The following is a 12,918-nucleotide window of genomic DNA, read 5'->3' on the forward strand; positions in this document are numbered from 1 at the left end:
CTGATACAAGAACAAGAGTCCTGCATTGGGTGGAAGCAGATATGACCAAAAAAATAAAATAAAATAAAACCTGAACAAAGAAATAAACAACTATCAATGAGCTCTCAGCTAATAAGGAGAATCATATGACTTTCTTAGGAGAATTATCTTATTTTTATGGCACTAAATTTATCATGGCTGTCTTCATCTGAGTGCAATGCAAAACAAAACTGACACTGCTTATGTGGTTATACAAATACAAATATATACAAATATACAGAATTTTAAAAATAGTGTATTTTTCTTACATCAATACTTGATAATAGCTGATAATACAATTTTCTATTATACCTCCATGAAGACATTCCTGCAGGAAATAAGAAGAGGTAGCCAGGCTGAGAGTTTCTTTCTTTTCTGATCTGCTCTGAGAGTCTAAGCTAGACGTTATAGACAAGTACAAAGCATATTGCATATCCCAGTTGGACAGACCAGTGCTGACCACTTCCGTCCCACACCAGCGGTCTCTGCTTCCAGGGTGGCGCATATTACTTGTACTGTCTCCTTATAAATGCTCAGCAGTCATTTCTCCAAGCAGCACCACCACTTCCTTCTTCAGAGGCTGGCTCCTTAAACTCTTCACCAGCCTAAAACGCAGGCCACTAAAAGCAGAAAGTAGATTCCTGGAAAGTAAGCTTTTGACAGCTTTAGACTGATAATGGTGCCACGGTTGAAGAGATTTGGGTACTAATCAAAGGAAAAAGATATGACTACATAACAAACTTTATTGGGCAGTGCTTGGAGAAGATTGCATGAGAGCGGAAAGTGCCTCACAGCAGGAGGCTGTCCAGACGCTCACAAAGGGGGCCACCATCCAGCAGGGAGGAGGGCAAGGGAGCTCCTGGGGGAGGTGGGGGGATCAGGGGAGGAACTTAGGCTTCTAGGTGATGTGGCTCAGCAGCATCGTGGGGAGTCCCTGGGTCAGAAAGGCCACGGCAACTTGGGGTTTTATAACCACAAGTCTCTATCTTATCAATGGCCAGCAGATGGCTGGTGAGGTTTTGCAGGATATACAAAGTAGGAAGGCTCTAAATGGCTGAAAAATCTGCTTTTTTGTGCTGTTTTAAAAATAAGTGGGTGCATAAAAGTTTGAGTTTGGTGCTCATGAGCTTCTGAACTAACAGGTCTCACTCTACAGTAAAAAAAAAAACCTAGGTGTCAATCCATAGAGGCTGTCTTGGGCTCATTTATATATATAACAATAAATTATTATTATTTTTTATTACAAGGAACCAATTTCAGTAATCTTCCCATTGATTAACTGGTAACAATAACTAAAATATCTACCATACTTTCATAAACTTCTATTGAAATGCCTTTCCTATTTCCTGTCTTCCTTAGGTATATGGTAATTCACCTAGGGATAATAATATAATATACTGAAGTATATATTATACTGAAGTATAATATACTGAAGTATATATTGAGTTATACTATTAAGTCGTGTATTCTTTAGCCTAAATAATTCAAGTTTCTTGCAGGTTAATTCCCATATTTTTTCATTCTATTTTTTAACTCAGATAAGCTTGAATAAAACTACTGCAGTGATTTCTTTTACATTCATCTATGTGCTCAAATACCAGTCAACTATTTTTTTCCCCTCATACAATGATGTTAATCAAATGAATATTTCATGATTTATAAAGGTTGCTAAGAAAAGCTTGGATTAGAAAAATAATCTCACATAAACCATTGCTAGGTTCACATGCTCATTTATAACTGTAATTATTATTGTATAATTTAATTCCCAAAAAATTAAAGGAATTTTAAGCTATTTTTATAAGCCTAGTCTTTAGACTGTGTTTAATATTTATGTATTTTTCTTATCATATTTCTAAAATTTAAAAATGGAAAGTACTAAGATTAAATATATATATTTAATAAGATAGTAATAAGATTATATATATTATAGGTATATTATATATATATAAAATCAGTGTATAAAACTACACAGCTTCAAATAGGGTATTGATAATCCAAAAATGAATATGTGCAGCATAATCTTGAGCATGGTATTTCTTCTCATTTTGTTGACCCCTTCTAAAAACTAAGGTGAAATAATGATTAAATGTATTATCATGTGTCATAGGCACTTCAGAGACATTATCTTTTTTAATCTTGAAAAACAACTTTATGAAATAGGTTCCATTGTTAGTGCCAATTTCTATATGGACCTACTTAGGTTCAAAAAAGATTAAGCTACCTGCTTAACATCACCAAGCTTAAAAGTGGGAGGAATTCAAACATTGGCAGTTTGGTTTCAAAACCCAGGGGCTTTCTATTACACCATACTGCTTATGGGAGAGGAATCCTGAGTGCACTGACAGAAAATTTGGGGAACTGTAATGCACTGGATAATACTAAATATTAATTAAAATGGAATAACCTATCATTTATAAATTATAGATGGTCCAAATTGAGTTATATCTATCTATCTAAAGAAATAAGCATTTTAAAACTTGAATATTTCTTGCTTTCATTCAAAAATTTATAGCCTCATATCACATCTTATTGATCTCTCTCTTTTTTTAAAAGTTATGCTATTTTTAGTTTTCAGTAAAGGTTTAACAGTTGTCCTTATGATCAGAGAAGCAGGAAGGATAATCTAATGACAAATCTAAGGTTAAGAATTTGACATGGCATAGAGGAAGAGATATTCTGCAGAGCTATTTAACAACTAATCTATATCTCATGGTGCATGAGCTGGTTGAAATACTGCTTGATGCATCTCATGAATCACTTAAACTCAAGTAATTAAATTAAGTATTTGAAGAGTCAGAGACCCATCAGATCTATTTGTGACTATGGAGATGAACAGGAAGTGATCTCTGCCTTCTGATTTGACCTCCTGTCAGTATCCTTTACTTTTCCCCCAACCCCATAGAGCCATTGGATAAGAAATTGTGACTTGTAACTTAATTCTCCCTGGTCCGATTAAGCAGTGGTAATAACTAAATTTTCCATTGCCGTTTTAAGAGAATTTGCATGCATATTTTTATATTTTATATTCAAATAATATTCAGTTGTGTACATCATTTAATAACTAATTGATCAAAATAGCTTAAACAAATTTTACAAAACTTTGAGGAGTAATTTTCCATAAAAATTATGGAGCAAGCCTTTAGTGAGTGTTGAATGGTTTTATTATGAAAACGAACATCTATTAAGTAAACTTTTATGTGTAAACAAGTCTCAATTGTTACTTTTCTTTTCAACGGTCTTAATTTGTATATTCTTAGTAGCTTACTTTTAGTTTGTGACTTTTAATATAGACCACACTACTGTACTTTAAAACTTCAGTTTCTGTGTTCCAACCTTAAATTTTTTTAATGCTATGATGAATGATTTATCTTTTCAAAGTCTTGAAAATTGTGATGAATTGATAATATCATGATACCGGTTTTTCATTTCATAAAAGCAAATTTTTCTTTTTTGATAAATGAAAGTATTCAAACTTAAAATATAGTAGTAATTTAACAAGAAATGTATATCATAATTTTTTTTGAAAATCTGTTGAAGGCCTTGTGCAGTAAGTCACAGTTCCTCATTCAAGGCAGGTATCATCTAGTGGGGAAGAAAAGACTAGAAACAATCTGAAACAAATTCACTGAAACACATGTCCAAAATTGTGTATACAAAAGCTTCAGGTATTCAAAATAAGTTAAAAAATCCAAGGCACATTCTACTGTAAAATAAAAATCTGATATTGCTTTATTAAAATCAGCCAAAATAAATTTTAAGGCAAAAAATTACTTGAGGTAATGCAAGTCATATCATAATCTATCATAATGCTAGAAGACTCAATTTGCAAGGAAGACATAATTGTTTTAAATAAAAATGCATCTAGTGGTACAAGTTTGTAATATGGCAAACACTGGCAAAATTACAAGGAAAATTGGCAAAATCCTTATTTATAATGAGAAATGTAACATATCTCTCAGTAACTGACTGAACAAGCCTACATGTTCTTCAGAAACAATAACTTCTACTTGATATGCATGTAATTCTGGAGAAGTGTTATATAATTCATTGACCCATTGTCAGGGAAATGTAAACCAAGAATTGAAATTTTTACAGATATTTCTTCAATAACCCTGGGTCAATCAAGTATTGTCTGAAGTGTGAGTTATTCTGCAGCACTGTAACAACTTCTGTTTGAATTTAAAAATTAGAGTGAAGGAGGAATTTTCCATAAAATATGTATGGGAGCAATCTGTTTTTAGAATAAGTGGGGAGAGGTGCTAGCAGAAAATAATAGATGTTGATTAAAAAAGAAAAAAAAGACACAAAATTAAAAGCAAAAAAAAAAAAATCACAAATGTAGAAAACAGCAAAATAGAATTTATAGAGGTACAAGTCAAATTTTTAAAGAATATTTTAAGCAAAGGAAACAAATCTAATCAACATAAGTAAAATGTAAACAGATGCAAATAAATGATTCTTCAATAGGTAGATAGATATAATACATATGAGGATATATTTATGTCTATAATCTACATCAATCAATCTATATCTGTATATAATTCATAGAACCTATTTGAAGAAAACTACAAAACTATTCTGAGGGTCACTAACTTAAGTATCTGGAGAGACACACAAGTATATTCAAACGCCAATTTATCACAATTAATATATAGATATAATGTAATTAAAATGGAATTTTCTTTTTTGATTTGTAATATTTGATGTGAATATGTAGAATATGGTAAAAGAAGCAACAAGAGGGACTCCCCTGGTCATTCAGCGGTTAAGACTCCACGCTTCCGGGGATCCGGATGCGCGTCTCCACGAGGTGAACGCGAAATGGAGGCCTCGGCTTCTACCCCACTGTCAACCTCAGCCGAAACTTCAGCTTCGACTCCAGCGACCCCGGTCGGCCTGGAGCAGCTGGACGAAGAGCAGATTAAAAAGGCAGTAGAAGCTCTGTTGGCACATTACAGATCCAGGAAAAACGCAAATGGATTGCTTTTGAATGAGAATGAAAATTTCTTTTTAATGGTGGTATTATGGAAAATTCCAAGTAAAGAACTGAGGGTCAGATTGTCCTTGCCTCATGGTATTCGATCAGATTTAGCAGATATCTGTTTATTTACCAGAGATGAACCTAATTTAACTCCCAAACAGACAGAACATTTTTTGTTTTGTTTTGTTTTGTTTTGTTTTAATTTATTTATTTTTATTGATTGATTGATTGCTATGTTGGGTCTTCGGTTCTGTGCTAGGGCTTTCTCTAGTTGCGGCAAGCGGGGGCCTCTCACTATCATGGCCTCTCTTGTTGCGGAGCACAGACTCCAGACGCGCAGGCTCAGTAGTTGTGGCTCACGGGCCCAGCTGCTCCGCGGCATGTGGAATCCTCCCAGACCAGGGCCCGAACCCGCGTCCCCTGCATTAGCAGGCAGACTCTCAACCACTGCGCCACCAGGGAAGCCCCAGAACGTTTTTATAAGAAGCTTTTGAACAAGCATGGAGTTAAAACCATTTCTCAGATTATCCCCCTCTGAACTTTAAAAAAGGAATATAAAGCCTATGAAGCTAAGCTCCACCTCTTGGGTAGTTTCGACTTCTTCATTAAGGATGCCAGAATCAGGCGGCTCTTACCCTCACACCTCGGGAGACATTTCTACAACAGAAAGAAAGTTCCAGTACCTGTAAACCTTCAGGCCAAGAATTTGTCCAGAGAGATCAGTGACTGTGTAGGGGGAACTGTCTTAAACATCTCTAAAAGTGGTTCTTGCAGTACCATCCGCATCGGTCACACTGGGATGCAAGTTCAGCACATCGTCGAAAACGTTGTTGCCGTCACAAAAAGGCTTTCACAGAAACTGCCGGAGAAGTGGGAGAGCGTGAAGCTCTTGTACGTGAAGACTGAGAGATCGGTTTCCCTGCCTGTCTTTTCTTCTTTTGTCAGCAGTCGTGGTGAAGCCAGGGGACTATGCACACAAAGTCAGAAGAAAAAGGTAGCAAAGAAAAGCCAAAAGAAGAAAGAACGTCTTAAAAGACAGCAGGAGAAGAAAGGAGACAAGAAGCTTATGAAACAGGCTGGAAAGGCTGCACCAGCCCCGACTACAGATGCACCGGCCCCCAAAACTGGTGGTGCTCCAGCCCAGGGCCCTGGACCCCAGAAGAAGACTGGTGGGGTGAGCACACCCCCCTAAAGCTCAAGACGAGTCTGAAGATGAAATCCCACTGCTGGTACCAGTGAAGGAAACTCCAGCTGCAAGAAGCGTAAAGACACAAAAAGATGCTGCAGGAAAGAAGTCTCCAAAGAAGAGTCCTGGTCCCAACACACTTCATGGGAAGAAGAGAAAGGCCTCCCCAGCTTTGGAGACCCCAGCAGCTGCGGAGCCCAAGACCCCAGGTAAAGGCCCAGGGAAGAAGGCAAGAATCAAAGAAGAGATGGAGAAAGAAAGAACCTCTTCGCTGGGGAAAAAAGACCCAAGACAGACTCCTAAAAAGCCAGAGGCCAAGTTCTTCACTACTGCTAGTAAATCTGCGAAAAAAACTCCCCATACCCCCAAAGAGTGGCCCAAAAAACCCAAAGTACCCCAGTCAACCTAAAATCAGAAACTCAACCAGCAGGAAACTCATCAGAGCTATCTAAAGAGCTTATAAAAAATACCTGGGTCCTGACCCCTGTTGCAACCACTGAGTGAGGCCCAGACTTAAATAGTTTTTAAAACCTCCACAAGTAATTCTGATACATGTTCATGGGTGTAAGAACCAGTAGTTTGAAGTAAATCCATTCATTTCATTGCTCTTCTTTGTATTTGCTAATGCAGTAGAGGGAAAATACAGTGCTTCTCTGTGGTTGTGTTTTTTATTATTAAAGTTAACATTTGTTTCTCAGTATAAAAAAAAAAAAAAAAGACTCCACGCTTCCAAGGCAGAGGGTGCTGGTTTGATCCCTGGTCAGGGAACTAAGATCCCACATGCCACATGGAGTGGCCAATCAGTGCTGAAACAGAAGGGTAAATTACCAACTATTTTATTGTCTAGAATTATCTATTAAATGCCACTGATATATCTATTTTTGTGTTTAGAATTTAATTATTATAACTTTAAAGCATTCTTTTAGAACTCTTGTTTGTCAATCCCAAATTTCAAAACTATTTTGTAAAATTCTGGTTTATAACAGTGAATAAATTCTGTTCTTAAGCAGCTACACTCGTTGTTCTTGTGTGATTCCTTCCTTGCAGACTTTAGTTAATATGACCTGGCATTTTCACAAGGCACGTGTTGATTATTTAATTTGTCTTATAGATAAGTATTGCATCTCGCGGGGACTGCTTAAAAATTCATGAAAACACATTGGAAAGAACCACTTTTATGCAAATGAAATAGAACAAACGCATTTTATTTTTGTTTTAATTCTAGTACCTCGTAAATCCATATTAGCAATCCCTATTACTGGTCTGCTGAGGTGCCTGGGAACAATTGGATATAGTTTGGTTTTTCTTAAGTTACTAACTTACGCAATTACTTTCCTATAGGTTTCCCTCTTGAGATTGCTTTGTCACTCGTTTTTTATGCTTACCTGTTTTCTTTCTACCTTTGTCTTGTTCGATGCCTTCATCCCTTCTCTTCCCTCTCATCCTCAATAGCTGTTTTTCCACCTCCACATTGGCCCCATCACGTTACTTGTGTAAAAACTCTTCAGTCATCTGCCTTTGTTTTCAGGACAAAAGTCAAGCAATAAGATTGGCCCCAAACTGTAATAGGTCAAACTTGTTCTGAAATCCTTTTTTTTCCTTAACTTTGTTAAAGATAAATTATTCATGACACTCATAAAGATGGTAAGGAAGGCATTATTTAATACAACAATGAAGGTATTGGAGTTGGGGAGAGAGACGGGGCTGAACTCCAAATACGAGGACAAGAAGGGGTTGATGGCCAAGCAGCAGGGTGGCGGGGTCAGTGGATGGAAAATTACTGAGGAAACTAAGTCTGTTACAGGGATTCTTGCTAAACAGACTCTACTGGAATCTTGCTGAAGGCAGGCCAGGGTGAGAAAATATTGAGGATGGAGATGAGAAATTGGATCAGATATGGAAGGTGATGATACACCAAGCGTGGGGGTCTTCACTAAACTGACTCAACAGAATTCTTGCTAAAACCTGGCTAACTGGGCCAAGGACAGAACTCAAGGTCAAGGACTAGTCAAGGAGAGAGTCATCGTCAATCATTTCTTTTTCACTCTGACACTAGTATTCTTTGCTGTAATTGCAACATAAAATTCCTTCATTGTATTCTGCCAGTTCGTACATGTTGTGGTTAAAACATATCATTCCCTCAGCCTGAATTTTTTTTCCTACTTGGAAAAAGTTTATTCCTAGTTATCTTTTAAAACTCAGCTTAAATATCACCTTCTCTTAAAAGTCCTCTCTGACCCACAAGTCCAATTTGGAGGCTCCTTCTCTGCGTATCCCCTCATACATTCAACCAATATTTATTCAGTGTCTACTATGGATTATGTCGGGAGCTGGGCACTGAAGATATGGTGGAAAACAACATGAATGAAGATTGAAGCTTCATCCACTACACGCAACAGGTCTTCCTTTATTTCCTCCCCCGTTCCTGTAGTCTTTAGTTCTGTGAGAGAAAAGCTGTGTTTTATTCATCTTTGCATCTCTAGAACTAACTCAGAACGTGCTGTATACAAACACTATGAAGAGAGTAAAATAGTCATTAACAGGGCTGTACTTATTCTTCATAATTTCCGCCACAATCTTGAAGACAGCCTTATTTACCCCCAAGATAGCATTTGGAGTCACACATCTGGATTTTGTCATTTCCCATGTAGCTTCATTGTAGTATCAGATCACTGAGTTCTAATTACATATTTTAACTGTGATGCAAATAAAGACTTCGGGGTTCTTTTTCAGCTATTCACAAATTTTATTGTTGTGTAATGCAGATAGATGGAATGCCAGTAGAATAGCATTTTAAAAAATATCCTGGAAGAGTAGAGTGATGGACAGCCTAGATATCATCTGCATTGGTATTTGGTCTGTGTTTTAATTATTCATTTCCAAAAACGGAGGCAATGGCCAGACGGAACCACAGGATGATAGCAAAATCCCAGGAGCCTATGAAAACGTGGGTCTGCGAAAGACCCCTTTTTTATGGCTTCCTTAAGGGATAGGTGAACAGCTATGAGTTCCGCCAATTAGGCTGAGCTGGGAGTACCCTTCTCAATAGAGACGTGCCTGAGGCCGGGTAAAATGCCGTGACCCTCCCGTGAGCTGCATCCCTTACAGTGGTGGCACTGCTACTGATGAAGGACAGCAACTCCCTGTGCATCTCAGACAGTTGGTCCCAAGGGGCTTCCCACGTAGCCAGAGGAGGAGGAAGTGGGGGCACTGCTACCAGTTCCACAAGGTTCTCAGGCAAGGGACTGAGCACGTTGCAAGCCACATCCTTCAGTAATTTGGAAAAGGCTTTGAGGTCAGGTTTCGCCCTCCCCTGAAGGTACCATTTCCATTTTACCAAAGAGGTATCAGTGACTGCTGAACTTCTGTCGTGAGGCGTGTCTAACCCAGGGCGTTTTAGGAACTTGGATACAGAACAGTACCAGGTGGGGTCTGGTTAGGACCTTGGTTTCTAAAAGAGCCCAATAGGATGTCAAAAGTTGGCACTCCAGGAAAATATATTGTGCTGCTGCTGGGGGAAGGCATGTAGTCCAAAACCCCATAGGTAGTCAGGTAAACTCATGTTTGGTCCAGAGACTCTGGGAGGCAGAGCAAGACATGGCCAAGAACTCAACTGGGAATGCGGAGCCAGGTGGGAAGTTTATCTCAGTCTCTGCTTCCTGATTTTCTCCCATTTCCTTGACCCTACGTGTTGTTACCAAGAAAGTTTGTGCAGGATGTCCCTGTAAGGCCACTTCATAACTGGCCGCATCTTCCCTGGATGTCCTGGTTGATGTCCCCAGGATGGAGGTTTGCCTCCACTAGTGCCATATGTACAGGGTCTTTGGAGAAGCCCCTAGGCCTCTGGAGCAAAATGCCTGAGCCTTAGCATGTTGGTATGACTAAGCACTAAGCAACACCCGGGAAGCCTCCACAGGGGGTTTGCATTTATCAACGAGTTGGTGAACCTCCTCAGGGGTTTTAGGAGTTACTGGCACAAGTTATTCAGGACATTTATATTTTTCCATAATTTTTTTTAGCAGCACTGTGCCAGAACAATGTTCATGTTCATTGACCCATTGGGTCAGGGAACAAAGACCAGTAGCATCCAGTAAAGGCAGCAGCACAGAGACCACAGGCCTTTGCTGCCTTCCCTGTTTCATGGTGCCATTACTTTCCTGTTGCAAAGATATTTCACTCAACAGGGTTAAAGAATTAAATTAAGACCTGAAACTGTAAAACTCCTAGAAGAAAATAAGGGGGAAGCTCCTTGGTATTGATGTTGGTGACCTTGTTTTTTTGGATATGACACCAAAAGCACAAGCAACAAGAGCAAAAAAACCCAAGTGGGCCAATATCAAACTAAAAACTTGTGCAGAAAAAGAAGCAGTCAATAAAATGAAACGGAAACCTATAGAATGACAGAAAAGACTTGCAAACCACATATCTGATAAGGGGTTAATATCCAAAATACATAAGGAACTTGTATGACTCAATAGGAAACAAAGCAAAACAACAATAAAAAACCAAAACCACAAATAATCTGATTAGAAAATGGGCAGAGGACCTGAATAGACATTTTTTCCAAAGAAGACATACAAATGGACAACAGGTACGTGAAAAGATGCTCAACATCATTAATCATCAGGTAAATAAAAACCAAAACCACGAGATATCACCTTATGCCTGTCAGAACAGTTATTATCAAAAAAGATAAAAGATAAGTGTTGGCGAGGATGTGGAGAAAAGAGAGCCCTTGTGCACTGTTGGTGGGAATATAAATTGGTGCAGCTGCTATGGAAAACATTATGGAGATTACTCAATAAATTGAAAATAGAACTACGTTACAATATAGCAATCTCACACTGGGCGTATTTCTGAAAAAAATAAAATCACTATCTTGAAGAAATTTCTGCACTCTCCCATTCATTGCAGCATTATTCACAATAGACAAGACATGGAAACAATATAAGTGTCCATCGATGGATGAATAGATAAAGAAAATGTAGTATAGATGCAACGGAATATTGTTCAGCCATAAAAAGAAAATTCTACCATTTGTAATAACATGGATCAACCTTGAGAACATTATGCTAAGTGAAATAAGTCAGACAGAAAAATAAATACTGCATGATCTCACTTATGTGTGGAATCTACAAAAAGCTGAACTCATAGAAATAGATAGCAGAATGGTGGTTGTCAGAGGCCGTGGGCAAGATGTGTGTGTGTATGTGTGTGGGGAGCAATGGGGTAATGTTAATCAAAGGGCATAAACTTCCAGGTATAAGATGAATAAGTCCCAGGGATATAATGTACAGCATGGTGACTATAGTTAACAATACTATATTCTATACTTCAAGGTTGTTAAGAGCGTAGGTTTAAAAAAAGGTAAGCATATGAGGTGATAGAGGCGTTAACTAACCTTACTGTGGTAATCATTTTGCAATATAGACAGGTATCAAATCATACCTCTGTATACCTTATACTTACACAATCTTATATGGCAGTTATATCTCAAGAAATTTGGGGAAAAAAAATCCAACTTCATATACTGAATTAAACTTGAATTTTTCACTTAATAAAAAATTCTGAACACCTTCCTCTTTCAATAAATATAGGATTAATTATTACTTTTAAGGTACATTGTACCCCACATGGTTTGGTATGAGAAAATACATATGAAGTACCCAGCACAGTGCCAGGCATAAAAGTCCTGGTTGCAATATATATTAATATATTTAAAATGTAGGTATTCTTAGGTATAAATCACCACAGAAACTATAATGCAAGCGGTCTTAGAAGGAGCAGTGAGGTCCCTGCACAAATTTGAGTTACACTAATAAAGGCAACACTCAATGGATGAGCTCAGAAGTAGGCAAATATCACAAGAGAAAGATTGTCTTCCAGGGTAAAAGGAGGGAGAGATCACTAGGACTGCAGCCTAAGCAGTGGTATTGACAGGGCTAAAGATTCTGACAACAGAGGGGGGTGGCCAGTTTTGAAAGAGGAATACTGGAGGGGGTATGACCCAGGCACAAACCAGGGGAAAGTGTGCCTGCAAACTGACGCCCATGTTTGGCTCTGTCCCCACAGTGGTGATGGGTGAATTCCTGTCCCAGCCGGTTGACAATAGGAATGACAACCATCCAGTTCACACCCCTGGCTCTCTTCCCAGGCTTATCAAAAAAAAGTTACTGTAAAACTTATATTTAAAAAGTGCATTTGGAAATACATTGATAAACTTAAAAACTCTCTATGAAAACACAGTCTTAGTTTGGCAAGAGCTTAGCATATTCTGAGAAAAATCTGCACAAAAGGGAAATACCTTCTGCCCTTCCTTTTTTCACAAGTATTGAGTGATGAATCTGGTGCAGGCATGTCTATAGGCCCTTAGTACACAACAGCAAACAAGTTCAGTGAAGGCCTTAGTATGAAGGATAATAATCCCAACAGAAGCCATACATAATAATAAACCAAAACAAAATCTCTCTAGAGCTGAACTAATAGTTTAATAGTCACCTACAATTTAAAAACTCATTGAATTTTAATTTTAGTACAGATGGATTAAAAAGCAAATTATCAACAGAAAAGCAATCTATCATAGTTTCTAAATGATCTTTCAAGTGGAAACATGGAGTGTGGTAATAGATACTGAATGAATTCCATTATGGTTCTGGTGTGGATAATTCTGCATTTTATCTCCCCGAAGAAAAAATTAAACAACCTTAATTAAAGCTAATTAATTAATTAATAA

At 37.9% G+C, this 12,918-nt stretch overlaps 1 protein-coding gene across 1 annotated transcript; it reads left to right on the forward strand.

Moving 5' to 3' along the window:
• Window positions 1–2,631: 2,631 nt before the first annotated feature.
• Window positions 2,632–11,377, forward strand: LOC309634508 (ribosomal L1 domain-containing protein 1-like). Its single transcript, XM_082404692.1, is given in 4 exon segments — window positions 2,632–5,178; window positions 5,472–5,534; window positions 5,538–6,182; window positions 6,184–11,377. Coding segments are annotated over 4 exon segments (1,458 nt in total). The 5' UTR covers window positions 2,632–4,839; the 3' UTR covers window positions 6,595–11,377.
• The last annotated feature ends 1,541 nt before the right edge of the window (window positions 11,378–12,918 follow it).

This window comes from Balaenoptera borealis (genome assembly GCF_965194805.1).
Source record: "Balaenoptera borealis genome assembly, chromosome: 9".
Lineage (NCBI taxonomy): Eukaryota > Metazoa > Chordata > Mammalia > Artiodactyla > Balaenopteridae > Balaenoptera > Balaenoptera borealis.